This window comes from Euprymna scolopes, chromosome 15 (genome assembly GCF_053919585.1).
Source record: "Euprymna scolopes isolate OS-2025 chromosome 15, ASM5391958v1, whole genome shotgun sequence".
Classification (NCBI taxonomy): Eukaryota; Metazoa; Mollusca; class Cephalopoda; order Sepiida; family Sepiolidae; genus Euprymna; species Euprymna scolopes.
Window position 1 is genome coordinate 37,821,081 of NC_136496.1, and position 20,248 is coordinate 37,841,328.

General features: G+C 33.4%; 1 protein-coding gene across 6 annotated transcripts in view; it reads left to right on the top strand.

Annotated features, from left to right (window-relative positions):
* Nucleotides 1-20,248, top strand: part of LOC145293786 (sorting nexin-14-like) — a 1,078,299-nt gene that overhangs the window by 299,889 nt on the left and 758,162 nt on the right. For 4 of the 6 annotated variants that reach the window (XM_080140331.1, XM_080140332.1, XM_080140333.1 and 1 more), the window contains one exon: nucleotides 2,027-2,068. The exons of the other annotated variants lie outside the window; for them this stretch is intronic. In XM_080140331.1, coding sequence (XP_079996457.1) covers nucleotides 2,027-2,068 — 42 coding nt within the window. The remainder of the gene's footprint in view (nucleotides 1-2,026; nucleotides 2,069-20,248) is intronic. 6 annotated transcript variants of the gene reach the window in all.

The window sequence follows — 20,248 nt, forward strand, 5'->3', positions numbered from 1 at the left end:
ACAACTAAACGTCACTATTCATTGAGCAACCACTTACATATGAAAGAGATGAACAGCTGTTTCTGTTGATAAAGATGTCTCAAAACGGATTTGCTCATCAAATATTACAAATGGGTTATTAGTGCAACATAACGTTACATAAGAATCATTTTCTGTGTTGTGTTTTACAAATAGTCTCCGTTATAGTAAGTTTTAATATTCCTCCACAACCTGTTAGATCAACATTGGTACATTATGCATTTGCACTTACATTTAGTGCCCTCAACTGATTGTTATTACAAGTATATTTATAGATTGGTTGCTCATGGAACATCTATTGCATTTATTGCTATAAGATAAACTAAAGATGTTCAGAAACACGATTGCAACTAATGTTTCTTTCTTTCAACGTTTGTCTCTCTATCTATCTCTTATAGATATATATGATAAGTATTTTTAATTCTCATCCACATGTATTTTATCTTTTACCGGGAATCATTAGTGTGGAGGATGACTGATTTGATGGTCATGTAATTTGAACTGTTTTAGTCTGAATTTCTATATCAATGTGGCCAACTCAACATCTATGGGGAAAGAAGAGAATTAATGTTTATTTATGTCTTACCAAGCAGACATATCTTGGCGGCTGCCATAAGAGTGTTCAACAATTTGATAAAAAATCGCAGTATGCATCAATTTTGGTATCCTGTTTGTACTTATTTTAAAGGGCTTATTCTTGCATTAAGGTGGTTACAAACAATATTATAAAAAATATTTATAATTCCTATCCATGTGTACTTTATCCTATAGTAATTCAGGTAAACTTTGTACCCACAGGATAAAAAATTACTGAATTTATGTCGTACTGATCAATAATGAAGCATCATTATATTGTATGAACCTGAAGATTTTATTGTTGGCATTGGTTTTACCAATATTTTTAGAATCAGAATTATTTTTAGAAAGACTTCAGGGATTACGGGATGGACCACGTAAAGGTTGCCAACATGCTAAGTGAAAGTAATTTTTCTATTTAAATAAACAGGATTTGAACTTTGCACACTCTGTTCGTCAGTCCGTATCATTAAATACTAGACCACCGTCACCTCCCATGAATACTGAACAAATCTGTATACTGCTAATACAGTTTTTTTTTATTTTACAAATTTAATTTGGCTAAACATTGTTTTGTATTTTTTTCAAGTCCAACTTTATACTAAAAAGTACTTGATAGATTTCAGCTGGATAAGATCCATGAAAGAATGGTTGTAGTGTCGTGTGATCCGTGAATAAGACAAGTTCGTCACAGATCGGGGAGGGGGGGGCGGACTTGTCTTATTCACGGATCACATAGCACTAAAATTTATTAAACCACAATATGGTTATTTATAATCCTCATACAGCGGGATAATATATATTTTTTTTTAATTACATTTTCACCCCAAACAAGGCACATTGCCACTTTGGTGTTAACAGGGGCAGCAACTACTGGGGCACTATGTTGGGATTTGGGCAGCAAGATGTCGGTTCACATTACACTTGAACTTCTGCATGTCAGTACAGTTAGCGAAGCAGGGACCTGGAATGGAATTCCAAAGTCTAGCGGTTCTGGGGAAGAAACTACTTGAGTAGAAAGATCTTTTACATCTAGGGATCTCTACTGTGTGGGGGTGGGATTTAGCTGCCTGTTGGGGTTGTCGTGGGTGTCTAATATTACACAATTATGTGTGTGTATAGCAATAATACCAAAAAGTGTGGTTGGTTCTACACAAAGCCTTCACCACTTTAAACAAATCATCTGTGTGGATTTCAAAGCAACTTAATTGTTGTGGTGGAAGCTCATATGTCGAAATAAATAGAGTCCATCATATAAACATATGTATATTATTGTAAATTTTTAGGATTTAATTGATAAAACATTTCTTTTTCCAAAGCTGATTCTTAATATTTGTTAATTCACAAAATGTATTTATTTCCAAATGTTAATATTCATCCCTTATGAAAAAAAATGTATTTTTTCCTAATATGTATTTTAAATTTTCTTCAGTGCTGCACCAGTTATGAAGCCTCCAAACATTAACAACCACCGGTAATTTTTTTTCTGATGTTCAGTTATTTTTGGTTTTGGTATAGCTCCTTTGTTTCTGTTCTTTTTTGTGTGCAAATTTTAGTTTTTCTTTTCCTTTAGTGCATTATTGTAGTAATTCTTTAGTAAAATTATTTCATCTTTTTCTGATTTCTTTTCTGATCAGTTCCACTATTTTTATTTTTTTATAGTAGAGCTCATTATTAGAATTATGCATGCTTTTGTGTTTGTAGTTTGCACGTTTTCTTAAAATTTGTGCACTTTTTCTTGTTTTCTATCATCTACTCTTTTTTATTTTCTTTTTATTTTTGGTATGTTTTTTTTTCTGATTTTATTTTGTCTGGTTTTTGTTAGTTTATTTTTTGTTGTATTTTGTCCGTGCCTTTTTTTAATTTGTTTTTGGCCTGTCTTTTTCTTGGATTGTGTTTTTTTGCATATTATTTGTAAACAACAAAAAATATAATGAAATATAATTGGTCAAAACCCAAAGTCTACATTTTATTTTATTAAATTAAACATTTCCCATATGTAATTTTTAAGAGGAAGAAATGAAAATCATAAACATAAAGAAGCTAAGTGAAAGTACTGTAGCTTGCATAATTTCATGAAACAACATTTTTAATGAGTTTAGCAAAATAAAATTATTTTAACTACTATTATAATATCCAAATAATTTGGAAAAATAAAAAATTTAATATTCAATTCAAGCTTATGTAATTTTTTATTCAATAACTGAAATAAAACAATGCCATATTTTTCTTAATATCGTAAGAAGACACTTCGTTTATGTCAATAATTAAAAATTTCTTTGTGTTAACGATATTCCTAGTCAAAATAAGTATTTTCTGAAAAAAAAAAAACATAAGCAATACATTTTTTCTTATAAAAACTGAGAAAAAATAAAAACTTAGGTATTCAGGATTCAATATCGATTTGTCAGATGCAATGCTATTGATGACAAATTTTTAAAAATAGACTGATTTTATTTTATGTAGAGGTTAGACAAATTATTGGGAACACTTTTAACAGTGGTTTTCTTACGGTAGTCCTCCCATGAAATCCCATCTTGTGAAGAAAGAATTTTTGTTGCAACAGATGATTAAGTTCTGCTGCAACTTAAGGTGCCGTGATTTTGTACTCTTTCTTTTGAATCCTTACAACTGCTCTACAATACGACTCAATACATCTTATCCATTTCTGTTATAAGATCACCTGCTATATAGGCACCAACAATCTGCCCTCTTCGGAAATTTGTAGATCTGTCATTTTAATATATTTTATTAATACACACTATCTAAAATAAAAATAAATTTAACCAATTAATTCAGAACCATAAAAAAAAAAAAAAAAAATGAAATAACATTTCTTTTTTTTTTCATTTTACATAGGTGTTTTAAAATTGAAACAAAACTCATCAGGTATTTCCCCATTCGTTCAACCCGTGTATATATAACATAAAAAAATCAACCTTTATGAATCAGAACAGATTTCATCAAAGACATTATTGAATTAGGGCTGGGATTGATGCAACAATGAAGATTTCAAATTTTGTAATAAAGAAGAAAGTATATAGATGGAAAGAATCAAAAGAAAATGGATTATATCATTTATTTTGGTAATAGGCAGAGCATCAATTTATGTAGTAATAAAGAAAACAGTAGATAAATGTTAAATCCCGGATTTTTCAAAGAAGATATTCTTCTCTTCTGAAGGTGATATGATTTTAGGAAATGATCAGCTTCAAATATTTTATTGAAAAATTATATTAAAATAATGAAATCAATAGATTTTTATCCTTTGAAAAGAGAATATCAGATCATTTGAAATATTGATAAATAATGTACATAATTTCAAAAAATATAAATATAATAGACTAGCAGCAAGAACTAACGTTGCTTGGGATTGAATAAGGATCAATGAATGTTTCACACTTCCAATACTTTCATTGTCATCAAAATCGATGAAATCGCCCATTTTTTCAATCAAATCTATTGATTGTCTTCTTTAGTAAGAGATCCACCACAGTGCACCACTGAAAAGCTTCACATATCTCCTTGCAGTGACTTTATCTACAATACATTGTAGTCTATATTGCACTGTAGAGAACCTACTGTTGATTTTATCAAATTATTTTAATTTATAATAGCTTGGGTTAAAGTTTACAATACAACAGTCAAATATCATAGTTCAGCTGTGCTCTAAACAGAAACATTCATTTTGAACACACCCCAGTCTTATCCAAGGATCTACTGTTTATTTTATACAGGCACTTCTATTTGTACAGTGATAAAAGTTCTCAAATGCACTTGTGATGTAAGGCTATATATGGGTGTTAATTGTCGTCAAAATTTGACTGTTCCTTCTTAAATTTAATTTTTTTGATTGATTGATTTCTACTTATTTGAGTTATTCCGATAGAAAGCCTATCTAAGAACACTCTCAGACACATAAAGTAAATTTGTGTGAAATTAAAAAAAAAAGGTCCAACCGTTTTGGAATCCATAGGAAACAAACCCACACACAGTGCCTTTTATATATAGGGAAAGATAAAGTACACAAAGTACATTTGTGTGAAATTTTAAAAAAGAAATTCCATATGTTAGAAGCGGTGGCTAGGGTCAAATGTGCCAAATGATTAAAGTCATGACATGGCTGTATAGTGCCGGAAGTTACCACAAATGACTTGGATTGTGTAACTAAAGGATTATGGGTGCTCATGGCTCTCATTTGGGACATGTATACTGTTTATGTAGCCCTGGTATGACAAGGAGAATGGGTTTCCCCCTTAACATGCCCCAATATTGGACTCCGAGGTGGGTGAGAGCATAAACACTGAATTAAATATATATATATATATATATATATATATATGGCCAAGTATAAAAACTCCAAGCGCCAACACGTCAACTCGGATAGTTCAGATAATAAACTACCTCAAAATTTATCATATTGGAATCCACCGAAGAAACCAAAATAACTGACTTATCACCATTTATTATACATAAAATTATATCGGCATATATTACCCCCAAAAATGTAAAAACTTAAAAAAAATAAACCCCTACTGGTGGAAGTGGAAAGAGAAAAACATGTTACTTTTCTCCTAGAAATGAAAACTTTCCACAACATAAATATCAAAACTTATCCAAACAAGAATCTGAATACATCCAAAGGTGTAGTAAAATCGAAAGACCTCTCAATGTGCACTACTGAAGAAATAACAAAAGAACTTAAAAACCAAGGAGTAATAAACGTTAAAAGAATTACAATAAAAAAAGAGAATTAGACTAGACATACGAACACTTACATTATGCAGTTCGATAGACCCACTATCCCAAAAGAAATCAAAATTGAGTTCAACGTTGAAAAAGTTGAACCCTTTATACCAACCCCACTTCGGTGCTTTAAATGCCAGAAGTTTTGGAACCATGACGATGCATGTAGGGGACGAGCAGTGTCCGGCAGATGTGGCCAGAAAGATCCAGACCACACTGTCAATGACTGCAATCTTGCTTGCAAATATGCAAATTGTGGAGAAAACCATCCTGCTTATGCTAGAGCATGCAGAATCTGGAAGAAAGAAAAGGATGTAGCGTCAATAAAACATACTAAAAACATCTCCTTCCTCGAAGCCAGGAAAAAAGTAGATGGATACATGAAGGAAAAGACGTACTCTCAAGTCACCTCAAGTTGTATATCATTCAACAGCACTAACCAAGACTCCAAATACGAAGTACTAATAAACAAAAACATAAAACATACAAGAGAGCTATATGCCCAGTCTGTTAAATCCAAAGTAGCTGATCAACAGCTTGGTTCCCACCAGTTTTGGCAAATAACAAATACGATCCTGAACAGAAGTGTGCGTTCTATCCCAACCATTATCAATGGACCAGAGGTCATCTCGTCAGCGTCAGACAAGGCCAAACTATTTGCAAAGAACTTTGCAGCTAATTCTACCCTATGCGACGAAGGCCATCAACTCCCCATATTTCCTCCTATAACACAAAACACGCTAGGTAATATACAAATGTCTGTGCGTGAGGTCGCCAAGCTAATCAAGAACCTTGATTCCAGTAAAGCAACTAGCCCTGACGGCATCCCAATTATAGTGTTAAAAAAGCTTCAACCTGAACTTGCTCCCATACTTACAAAACTGTTTAAGCATTGCCTTAAGGACAAGTGCTTTCCAACACCCTGGAAAACCTCATCAGTATGCCCTGTATTTAAGAATTCAGGTGATAAGTCATCTCCCTCTCAGTACAGACCTATAAGTCTCCTGTGTGTCATGAGTAAGTTGCTGGAATCCATACTAAATAGAGAAAGAGTCAACCACCTCAGCAGAAATAGCCATCTTAGTGACACGCAATATGGTTTCCGTTCTTCAAGATCTACCGCAGATGTGCTAACGGTTATATCTCATAGGATTAGCGAATCTCTCGACAAAGGCTACCTTTCTAGGGCAATTGCACTTGACATATCAAAGGCCTTTGACAAGGTATGGCATAAAGGTCTACTTCACAAGATTTCTAGCTATGGTATAACTGGAAATGTTTTCTCAATCATTAAATAATTTCTCTCTAATAGGCTCATAAGAGTAGTGGTCGATGGACAAAAATCAGAGGCCGGCAGTATTCATGCTGGAGTCCCTCAGGGGTCCATCCTGGGCCCAACTCTCTTCCTGATCGACATCAATGATCTCTCTAAACACATACTTAAATCATTCATTGATATCTATGCTGATGACACGACCATCTATGGCAACACATCAAAGGCTGTAAATGACAAAGTTCTCTCTGATTCTGTCTCCTCTGATCTCGAGCGTGTAGTTCAGTGGGGGAAGACGTGGCTGGTTACCTTAATGCATCTAAAACCAAGCTCCTATCCTTACACCATCAACGCTCTGATCCCCATCTGGCATCAATTGTAATGGATGGCTCTCGCCTAGGAGAAGCTCAATATTTTGACAAGCTTCTGGGCTTGACCTTTACTCCTGATATGAAATGGAACATGTAAATCAAGTCTGTTGGCAGGGTCGCTGGAAAGATGGTGGGATCCTTCTACCGCTCCAGAAGATATCTCACTAATGATGCAATTCTCTATCTATATAAAAGCCAAGTACGTCCAAGGATGGAATACTGCTGCCATATCTGGGTAGGAGCTGCTAAAGATAGCCTATTCTGCCTTGACAGAGTACAAAATATACTTCGTGGCTTAGTGGGGGATGGCCTTTTCTCTTCCCTGCAACCTCTATCCTACAGAAGAGACGTTGCGAGCCTGTCTTTGTTTTACCGTTATTGCCATGGCAAGTGCTCGTCTGAGCTCCAATCTCTGGTCCCACCCCCCTCACCAATCTTTTACGAAAAACACCCGTCTAGCTGAAGCCACTGTCAAAAATTTTCTCCACTCTCTATCTGTGCCTAAATCAAAACGTAGATTCCATGAACAAAGCTTCTTTCTTAGAACAGCACGCCAGTGGAACTCTGTTCTGTCTGCCTGTTTCCCACCTGACTACAACTTGGATGTCTTCAAATCCAATGTAAACAAATTCCTGATGAACCGCCCCCTTAAGTAGACACTTTATGAAATCTCAACACTAACGTACAACATACTGTACATGCAATAAACCTTATCCCTGAGTGGCTTCCGGGCCTTGATAAGTGGTGACCTTCTTTAAAAAAAAAAACAAAAAAAAAAACAAATTGCTACAATTGGGACCAAACGACTGGTCCAAATTTATAAATGAAATCAAACCAAACATATCAAAAATTAATCATCCCATTAAATCATCAACTAATGTTACCAATAAAACAAATTCTCAACCAAAATCAGAACATCCAAAAAATCAAAGTCGATCAAAAGAAAGACCACAAAAATCACCAGTATGTCATGCAGATGCTGAAAAAGACAAAACTAAGGAAAAACAAAATCAGTTAAAAGAAAGACCACACAGGTCACCAATACATCTTCCCCATGATGAAAAAAACACACTTGAAAAACAAACAAAAGACACATCTACCAAAAAAACAAAATAATATAAAGAAATTACTACAAACAGAAGCCACTACTACTACTACTACAAATAGATTTACGAAATTAGAAGACATGGAAACTGAAGTTACTCTTCAAACCCTCCAAAATTATCATGAATTACCTTTGTGGATTGAAGGCAAATTACAATGAAATTTTATTGTTCCAAACCAAATTTAATTCTTTGGTTATCTATCTCCAAGAAACCTTCCTTAAGAATGAGGACAATTTGAATATAAAACACTATATAGGACTCTTCCAAAAAAATATAACCCCCAAAAAACCTTATATTCAGCAAAAACAATCTGCCTTTTCACACTTTTCCATCCTTCTATTTTCACCTTCTCTTTCTATCTCCCCCACTGACTGACTGGTTTTCAAACTTAAAATGCACCGATCAATAATACTGTAACCCCCCCCCCCTCCATTGCAAAACCCAATCATATTCTGCAAGGCAGAGAAGAAAAGTGACAAAATCCACTATAAAACAACCAAACCAAAAGCTACAAACTAATGATTGAAAATACAAGGAGCTTGAAGAATAAAAATCTCATAACATAACTGGATACAACAGCGAATACTATTCCCAAAATAACTGGATTCGGCATTAAATATCACACAAAGGGTTGATATGCCGTTAAAGAAAACCAAAAAAAAAATTTTTTAAAAGAAAAGGTCCAACCGTTTTGGAATCCATAGGACCCCCCCCCCCCACACAGTGCGTTTTGTATATAGGAAAGATATTATTTTTCCTTTCGTTTTATGTGCATGCAAAAATGTCGATGATAGGTTCTCAAAGTGTGTAGTAATGAAGAAGCAACAGATAAATGGTTATCTTCGTAGAAAGGTGAAAGATATTCAACGGTTAGTCAATGATAATATGTGAATGATCTCAGTAAATTCTTATACACAGCAAAACAAACATATTCCGAACTACAATTATCAAAATGCTAAATACTTAAATTAAGTAGGAACATTAATTTCAACAAGAAAAGAAAACACTATGAATTTAAAATAAGTTGCTTTTAATTTGATATTTTTAAAAAGTAAATTATAATAAATATGAAATACAGTTAATTAATAAAAGTAAAATTAAAAAAAACAAGAAAAAGCAGAAAAAAACTTGCTTACGTCATCAGTATGGTTGATTATTGGTTCCATCACTTATATTAATAATTTATTTATTTATTGCTATAATAGTTTTTTTCTATGATAAATGGGATCTTAAATGTTACCTGTTATAAAAATAAATTATAAATAATCACGTATGCATGTGTATATTATTATTATTTATATATATGCGTGTATGTGATTGTACATGTATGTATGTATGGCAATATTTTCTCTTTAAGACATATTTCCTTAAATATTACAATCAACATATGTATGCATATCTTTTTATTAAGCTGGAATTGGCTGATGTATTTGTCATACTCATTTTGGACCCTGGAGAAGTTATCAAGTTAAAACGTGTACTTTTAATTATATTTTAATTTGTCCAGATGTTGTATTATCTATCTAATAAAATGATTGCAGAAATTCCCCTCGGGACCAAAACACCATAGGCAATAATTTATTATGTCTAAACTATTATCCACCATCTTATGTAACTTTATAACGTTGTTTTAGACACATTTATTTGTTATAATAAAATCCTACACTACATCCTAGGAGAAACATCACCATAATCGCTAACATTTTTAGAGGAAGTAGTTCATATTTTTCTCTCTAATTCTTAAGTCCTCCCACAACACCCAGTCATCAGCGGGAAGAAATACACATATTATAACTATGCTGACCTTGCACCCTTCATAATTGGATCAAAAACTCATACACACACCGTTACCTTTCCATTTCCCATTAAAAAATTACAATGTCTTCCTTAAAAAATTCCCTCAATTCCTATTGGCTGAGACCTTACAGACCAGAATAAATCTTATTACATAAACAAACACTCTCAACATTTACTAATATGGTTGCTCTCTTGACAGGACGCAACCATTAAAAAAATAAATTAATCCAAATATAACCATATTAAACTCCCATTATCAAAAATGTTAGTGCTTACATATGCACACATTAACTATTCGAAACAAACACACATCCACAAAAAATTACCCTGAAAACAAAATACATTACATTTAACCATGTTTACCTTATACGATTTCCGAGCTGCAATGTTTTCCTCTTACTGTGATTTATTATGGGCCAATACATTTTTATTTGTACTTATTAGTTTTTTTTATAACACCAATCAATATTTTTTTTTTTTTTTTTAGAACACCTCCCCCCCCCAAACCCCAAAATAACATACCCTGAACCCTATATTTTCTGCATGCACGCTATATACTTACTTATTCTAGAAACGCGAACACTTCTTAGTGTGTTTACCTTCTACGATTTTTGAGCGGCGATGCTTTCCTTTGACTTTACTTTACTTTTTACGCTTTCCAAGCTGTGATGTTTTCCTTCTATTGTGCTTTCCATTTTTATTTTTACGTATTTTTAGTTTTTTAGAACACAAAACACATCCCCCTCATATACTTATTCTAGAAATGCGAACCATTCTTTTATGGCTTCCGGGCGGCAATATTTTCTTTCAACTTGGCTTTATTATGGACCATTACATTTCTAAATATTATAATTTAAAAAAAAATAACACCAAACAGTTCTACATCTATCTCCCCCCCCCCAATAAAAATACCCCATAATGTACGCTATGTACTTATTCTACAAGCACTACCCCTTCTTTGAATGTTTGCTTTTACATGCATTGTACTTTATTTTATTTATTTTTTTTTTAAGAAAAGATAATTTTTTCCTTCTACTCAAACTTCAAACTTGCCTTAAAAAGGACGAATTTTATATGGGTTCCCTCTGTTGATTAAGAAAATTTTAATTATATTTGACAGCTACAAGTTCTTTATGATATATAACGCCTTCTCCGTGCACTTACTCCCCCACCGCCAGCAAAAAATAAACATATCCTGAACCCAATATTTTATGCATGTAGGTTAAAAACGCATTTACCTTGCGTAACAGACTACTTATTTGTTATGCTTGCATTTACACCAGTTGTTCTTTTTTTTTTTTTTTTTTTTTTTTTAAATATAAATTTTTACTTGAGTTCAAATACATACTTTTCTTTGATATGAAGAATTTTAAAGGTTTTCAACTCCTGATTTAGAAAATCTAATTTTTATTTGGCAAATGGTAAGACTTTCCGAGATATAATGCCTTGTATTGTGCACTTTTAATATTACACATGTATATAATCAAATAGCATTATAGAAAACGCTGTAATGCGAGGCAAATGCTGTAACCAGGAGTTGGAAAAACATTGTATTCCACATCGTAACCTGAAAAAAAATCATATCATAGGGCCACCGTATCCCGGGGTTCTACTGTACTATAGTATTATATTCTTATTTTTATTTTTAATCAGTTCATATACGTGGCATGTTGGTACAGTGGTAACGTCACCAGCTTTGAATGCTACAGTTTTGCTTTCGGTTTCAGTTCTAGCTGAACAAATTGAAACAACATATTTAAAGCGTATTTTACAACCGGGCAAAGCTGGACGCCCCCCTCCCTCCAGTATCTAATAACAATCAACAACTTTCCAGTTACATAAACTCTCACAAACGTTTCTGTACAGTCAGAAATAATATACTGAATTTATACTGAATAGTACAAATAATTTGGAAAAATAAAGAGTTTAATATTCAATTCAAGCTTATGTAATTTTTTATTTGATAGCTGAAATAAAGCAATGCTATATTTTTCTTAATATCGTAAGAAGACGCTTCATTTATGTCAATAATTAAAAATGTCGTTGTGTTAACGATATTCCTAGTCAAAATAAGTATTTTCTGAAAAAAACTAAAACGAAAACAAACATAAGCGATTACATTTTTTCTTATAAAAACTGAGAATAAAAAAAAAAGCCGGAACTGACTGATGTATTTGTCATACTCACTTTGGACCCTAGAGAAGTTATCAAGTGAAAACATGTACTTTTAATAATATTTTAATTTGTCCAAATTTCGTATTATTATTATAGTACAGTAGGACCCCAGGATACGGCATTAAAAGTTAGTAACAAAATACAGTAAGTTTGATTATATACACATGTATATAATCAAATAACATTATAAAAACACCATAAGGCGAGGTAAATACCATAACCAGGGGTTAGAAACTACCGTATTCCACATCATAAACTGAAGAAACCATACCCTGGGGTTCTACTGTACTATAGTATTATATTTTTTTAATTTTTAATCGGTTCATATGCATGTCACGTTGGTACAGTGGTAACATCACCAGCTTTGAATGCTACAGTTTTGCTTTCGGTTTCGATTCTAGCTGATGGCACCCACATAATTTTATTTTTTTTTTTTTTTAAATCATGACTCTATAATAACATATATGGAATCTGAACAAATTAAAATATCATATTTTAGCGAATTTTACAACCGGGCAAAGCTGGACGCTCCCTCCTACCCCGCTTATATCTAATAACAATCAACCATTTTCCAGTTACATAAACTCTCACAAACCTTTCTGTACAATCAGAAATAATACACTGAAACATTAATGCAATTACTTTCATCAAAATAATCATGGTTAAGAGTAGTTTACAAATAATAAAACGATACATTTTTTTTCCAGATACACTTACATTTAATGATTCTGTGTTGGTTTATATTCTGACTGATGAACACATAAAAAAAACTTTCTTTAGTGAAAATTGCTGCATTTATTACTAAAAATTACCATCTAATTTAAATCCCGTGTCTGTTTACATCCTGACTGAAGAATGTATTATAAAACGCTTGTTTGTTTTTTCTTTTTATTTATAGGAATGAATAAATTCGAAAGTTCATTATTGTTTGCCTTCTTTTGTTCTTGACCATGCAGTTTTTTTATGCATAAGTTGAGTTTCCATAAAATTAAAATATTGTTAAAAAAAATCTTTTGAAGTGTGTTATCACTTAATTTCTTTTAGACAAACTGTTTGAAGAGAAACGAAAAATATCCTTCAGCAACAATTTTGAAATTGACTCTTGATCGTAAATGTTAATTCTTGTTGTGAAAAGAAAATTCTCTTTATTTTTTTAATTGAGACTCTAACTTTAATTCAATACTTTAATTGCTATCTGCCATGTTTTTAATATGTGTCTTATTTTTATTATGTTTCTTTTATTTTTAATATGTTTCTTATTTTCATTTTATATTTTATTTTATTTGAATTTATTTTTTCTTATTGCATTTTTTGACTTAAAACTCGAAACAACTTAACTCTACTTATCCTGTTCTGCTAATTTTCTTGTTTTTAAATCTTGTCAATTATGCCTGGTACTACACAAAACCAGCCCTTAAATAAGATTCTCCAATCCAAAAAATATAAGCCAACTTCACAATTCCCATTAATGGAACCTAATTCTAAGGCGATGCCGGAAGTTTCTACCTTGAGGTATCTAAAGCAAAGAAAAAAAAACAAACTTCTTCAGATTAATATGGGGGGAGGGGACTATCTTCAAGTACTATCCTAAACTGGGAATGGGCAAAGGACTTATATTAAGTAGATATTAATAAGTCCCTCTTACTTTTTTTTTTTTTTAATGGAGAGTAGATAATACAGTGGATGTGTTATCGGCAGCTCCAGTAACTCTCGCTTCTCCTTTTTTGTCCCCCAATCCTCATTTCCAATGAGTGATGTTTCTGACAAAGGGTGAAGAAAAAGCTGCTTCCCAGGTCGGTAGTACTTCGTGAACAGTAGTCTGAGATGCCGGAAATTTTCTGTCTCTATGTCTATCCTTGCGGCCATGTCATTAGTAAGGGTGCTGGAGGTAAACGTTTTCATCTGGGCTGACGTTAACCGCCTAATAGTCAGGGACCCGAACCTTGGATTAACCACTAAGGAGGCTGTCCTATCAGCAAGCGCAAAGTACTGGGGCTGCTGTATTGCCATTTGGTGAATGGATTCTGGACCATGCAGTAGTCTCTGATGGGGCCTCTCGATGCCATACTAGTGAGTAATTGTTATGGCTCTACCTTATGTGCTACATATCACATAGAATTAGCAAATCTCTTGACAAAGACTTCATTTCTAGGGCAATTGCACTTGACATATCTAAGGCCTTCGATAAGGTATGGCATAAAGGCCTACTTCACAAGATTTCCAGCTACGGTATAACTGGAAATGTTTTCTCAATCATTAAATCATTTCTCTCTGATAGGCTCATAAGAGTAGTGGTTGATAGACAGAAATCAGAGGCCCACAGTATTAATGCTGGAGTCCCTCAGGGGTCCATCCTCGGCCCAACTCTCTTCTTGATCTACATCAATGATCTCCCAAAACACATACTAAAATCATTCATTGACATCTATGCGGATGACACGACTATCTATGGCAACGCATCAAAGGCCGTAAATGACAACGTTCTCTCTGATTCTCTCTCCTCTGATCTTGAGCGCGTGGTTCAGTGGGGGAAGAGGTGGCTGGTTACCGTTAATGCATCTAAGATCAAGCTCCTATCATTACATCATAAACGCTCTGATCCCCATCTGGCACCGATTGAAATGACTGGCTCTCGTCTAGGGGAGGCCCCATGTTTTGATAAGCTCCTGGGCTTGACCTTTACTCCTGATCTGAAATGGAACACATACATCAAGTCTGTTGCCAAGGTCACTGAGAAAATGATGGGATCCTTCTACCGTTCCAGAAGATATCTCACTAATGATGCAATTCTCTATCTGTATAAAAGCCAAGTACGTCCAAGGATGAAGTTCTGCTGCCACATCTGGGCTGGAGCTGCTAAAAACAGTCTATCCTGCCTTGACAAAATAGACTTTGTGGCTTGGTGGGGGATGGCCTTTTCTCTTCCCTTCAACCTCTCCCCCACAGAAGAGAGTTTGCGAGCCTGTCTTTGTTTTATCGTTATTTCCATGGCAAGTGCTCGTCTGAGCTCCATTCTCTAGCCCCCCCCCCCGCCAATCTTTCAAGAAAAACACCCGACTGTCTGAGACCACCGTCAATAATTTTCCCCACTCTTTATCCATGCCTAAATCAAAACGTAGATTCCATGAACAAAGCTTCTTTCTTAGAACTGCACGGCTATGGAACTCTCTGCCGCTTGCCCCCCCCCCCCGAATTCAACTTGGATGTCTTCAAGTCCAACACAAACAAATTCCTGATGATCCATCCCCTTAAGTAATGACACCTTATCAAATCCCTAATACTAACTATTACTACAATACTATCCCAGTGATTACTGTACACACAATAACCCTTATCCCCGAGTGTAAAAAAAAAAAAATGTATTTATTTCCCATACACGCACAAAAAATTAACATTTTTCATTTTATACACAAGAAATAAACTTTGAGCTTTAAAAAAAATGAAAGTGATTAACATATTATTCAATAAGAATATCGTTAAAATAAAATAGTAAATTCAAAGAAAAAACGAATTATTTAACATCTGTCATTCTTTCGTTATCGTAAAAATTAGAATTATCTAAACATATTTCTTACATTTCAAGTTAATTAATAATATTACTACCTTTTAACGTAAACTTTTTGTACTGCTACATAATAACCTGCCATGATCAAAATCTTGGCATATTTTAAAATTAGTATTTAAAAACTATATACTTACATAAGCTTCATGTTCACTATTTTATGTTTTTGCGTTTTAGACATCTAAGCATTTCATTCGTGCTGTCGACAAAGCAAGGGGCATTCTTTTTTTACAAAGGGGTCACCGTATATCAAGACCCAGAAGGGACTCGAGGATAAAGGTTAATGTGTATATTTTAGTCATTGGAACAGTTACGTAATAATCTTTTGTAGAAGTCATTTGGTACAACTAGGTCATTTATGACGGCTGAACAAGAACTTGTTTACATTGGACTTGAAGATAATGATATTGTAGGCAACTGGAAAGCAAACAAGCGAAACAAAGTTCCACAGGCGAGCAATTCTAGGAAAGAAACTTTGTTCATGGAATCCATGTTTAGGTAAGGATAAGGAGTGGGGAAATTTATTAATAGTGATTTTGGCGAGACAAGTGTTTTCTTTTTTTTTTTTTTTTTTTTTTTTGTGAAGGATTGGTAAGGGGAGACCATAGATTGAAGCTCAGTCAAACACCTGCTATAAAAATAGCAATAAACTAGGGACAGGCTCGTAATGTCTCTTCTGTGGGAAAGAGGCTACAGAGAAGAGAAAAGATTACAAAGTCTGTTTTGAACTCTGTCAAAGCAAAATAGATGCTTCGAGCAGCTCCTACCAAGATGTAGCAACAGTATTCAATCTTAGAATGTACTTGGCTGTTATTCAGGTAGAGAATTGCTTCAACAATGAGATATTTGCTGGAGTGGTAGAATGCTCCAATCATTTCTCCAACAACCTTGACTACGGATTTGATATATGTGCTCCATTTCAGATCAGGAGGGAAGATAAGACCAAGAAGTTTGTCTAAACATGAAGCGTCCTTAAGATGAGAGCTGTTCATTTCAATAGGGGCCAGATGTGGGTCAGAGCATTGATGATGGAAAGAGAGAAGTTTGGTTTTAGATGCATTAAAAGTAACAAGCCACCTTTTTCCCCATTGCATCACATACTCAACATCAGAGGAGAGAGAATCAGAGAGATCTTGGCCTTTTCTCGTCTAAGAATTGTTGCCATAAATGGTAGTGTCATCTGCATAAATGTTTATGAACGATCTAAGAATGTGATTTGGGAAATCATTGATGAAGATTAAGAACTGAGTTGGGCCCAGGATGGAACCCTGAGAAACACCGGCATTAATACTGTGAGCTTCTTATTTCTGCCCATCAACCACTACTCTTATAAGCCTATCAGAGAGGAATGATTTAATAATTAAGACATTTCCAGCTACAAAATAGCTGGAGGTCTTGTGTAGCCGGCATTTATTTCAGCTAAGCTTAATTAGTATTTAGTGTGTTTATTTGAGGATAATCAATTTCTAAATGGAAGAATCTAATAAGACGAATGATTAAAGTATTATTGAACAAATATAGCAAAAAATGTGAACATGGAAGATGTTTAATGCTATTAAATCTTACCCGATGTTATAGGTGACAGTGGGAGGACTTCTGACGGCAAACTCTACTTCCTTTCTTTTATTTGTGATTATTGAAAAAAAAAAACTAAGATTAAATTTGAAAATAGATCGAAAATTCTTTTTTTTCTTAATTTAAAAAAAATTTTTTATGAAAAAAAAATATGGATCAATATTTGATTTATATATTATTGACAAATCAGATTTGTTTTTCTTGTTATTACAGCTATTTCGGTCAGCATCTGACTTTACTTTATATATAAGATATACTAACTGAATATCTGTTCTAGATTTGTATTCCATTAGTTAATAAATTAATTCACTGACCAGAACAGTTTTTCATTGTTTTTATATCCTATTATATGTATGCTACTAAACCATATTCTATAATCTTTATTCCAATTTTGATCAGTAAGTTCAGATTTAGAAACGCGTCTAAAATTTAACGATTAAACTTAAGGGGTCTTAGAAAGAAATTGAAATTCAAGGAATCTTGCTTAATTCATGCAAAGTAGAAATATTGACATTTTTAAATAGGAGATTGTAGTATGTTAAAGGGTTATTAGGATGCATAATATAGACAAAGAAACTGAAATTTAGGAAATATTAATTGATGTCTAATACATACAATTAAAATTTCATAAAGATTGGAAGGATTTGAATTTGAACACAAGTTCAGTTCTCCTCTTTGTTTATGTATAAAGCTAAATCAAACTAAATCCACATTACTCACCCTTACCTATATCAGCTGTATTCCAAGATTTATAATGGTTGATTAATTAGCTGCTGATTAAGTTTAACTTAAATACCCTTTCTGAAACCCTAATGTTTATTTTGCCCATGTTAAATGTAAAAAAGATATATTTATACCTGAAATGCACAAAATGTCAATTAGTGCAAAATATCGCTGTTTCAAATTTTATCTCCTTGGCATCTAAAAAAACAACTTTAAACACTGATTAAATGAATTACTAGCAGAGTGATGTGGGGTGCCAGGCTTTGCCCAGACGTAAAATACGCTTAAATATGATATTTTAATTTGTTCATATTTTGTGTGTTCCACAAATCCCAAAATCCTCAACATGAAATGTCTCAAAAAAAAAAAAACAAAAAAAAAATACACGAATAAACCTAGAACCCCATCCTCCAACGTAGACCCCTACTACCATGTCTCCTTCTACAACGTCAAGATCGTTATTTCAAAAGTAAAAATAAAAGTATTTAGGTGCCATCAGCTAGAACCGAAACCGGATCTGTAGCATTCAAAGTGGGTGACGTTACCACTGTACCAATGTGACATGCATATAAACAGATTAAAAATTAAAAAATAAACTAAGGTGAATATACAAAATGTTTAACTATTTTTTCAATTTTGACCCATTTTTGATCCTTTAAAAATTATTTTAACCAACTAAAGACCCATGAAAGAACGGCCTAACCCTAACCCTAACCTATGAAAGAACGGCCTAACCCTAACCCATGAAAGAACGGCCTGTAAAAAATCCAATCATTTAAGGCCCTTTGTGTCGCTCTGCGATTTTTAGTTTTGGATGAGATAGTGTGAAAATATGGTGACTGACATATAGCCGTTTATGTATTAGATTTACTTCTGTATTATTATTATTAATAGTTAGCTCTTTAAACTCAACTATTTATGGTAGATCATTTAACCTTGTCATTAGCGCCAACAAGCAATAACAAAAACAAAAATTAATGTATCCGTGTGTGTGCTGGTGTAAATATCATAAAACAAAGTTGTAACTACTCTTGGTTTTTTTTTTTTTACAGATTTATGTAATCCTGTCCAAATTCTTATCTTTTCTTTTTAAAGTTAATTAGTTCTTATTCTTCTGATGAGTCAGGGAAGCAAATAAAAAAAATCAACATAATAATCATATGATCGTTTCTGCACTACGAAACAGGTGATGTCAAGAATTTAATATTTTAACATGCTGAAAGAAATAAACGGTAAAATGAACAACATCTTGAAATTTGGAATACAGTTTCTTGTCATTTATTTGTATATGCTCTGTAGTTACATTTTACATACATTGAGCTTCATAAATAAAAGGTGAAATATAATTGAATAAGCATAGAAGAGAGAAGTTTGGTTGGGCTTATATGCTTTACTGTTTACGTGACTGTTTGGGTTTCAAATCACAGCAGGATTAATACATCTAGCTACACCGAACAGTTGTCTTTGGATGACCATATTTTATATATACATATGCCTTTATTCATATCCACTCTTAGAGAAAATGACGTTCCTTCTTAGCATAGAAAAATAATTTTCCATAAAAAATATATATCTCAGGTTACATGTGTCAAATTTTGAAAAAAAAAATCGGAATTTGAAATTTTTTACTCTTCTTATAGGTAGGGTCAAATTTTTACTTTTTTCATAGGTAAGGTCATGCAAAATACAAACTTTGTTGACTACAATATAGAAAGTGGAACTTCAGTTTACTTTCATCCACCTGGTAACTCTCACTTTCCTTTTTTTGTCCTTTAGTCCTCACATTCCATGAGCAATGTTTCAGAAAAAGGGAAGAATTACTGTATTCTGGGCCAGAATTTATCTATATAAAATTTTCTCCTTGAAATTGTATGTTTGTTTCAATTCCTGACATCAAGTGATTTTATGCTTTTTCTGGAACGATTTTCAAATGTTAGGTGGAACAATAAAATTGTCGCCCTAGAAAAGACGACATGATTCCATTTCTGTTTGATGAAAACCGCTTTCTTTTTTTGTTGCAAACCATCTACTAGTTGGCCAGTTGTGTGCAAATCCCACGAGCAATAGGCGACTTCTATCATGTCTGAAAGTGACACAATGTTTAACGAATGAGATCGGAGATGCACCACTGTACAACTCATGCTCCTTACCGATCCAAGTTAATACAACAGGACCATTGTCAGCACCCTCAAAATGCATCGCAAAATTGCCATGAATAACAGGGACATGCCCAGGGTGATGAAAATAAAGTTTCCAGCCACGGTCATGGTCTGTGGTGTGGTTTCAAGTGAGGGCCACATCATGCCATCACATCTTCGAAGATGAC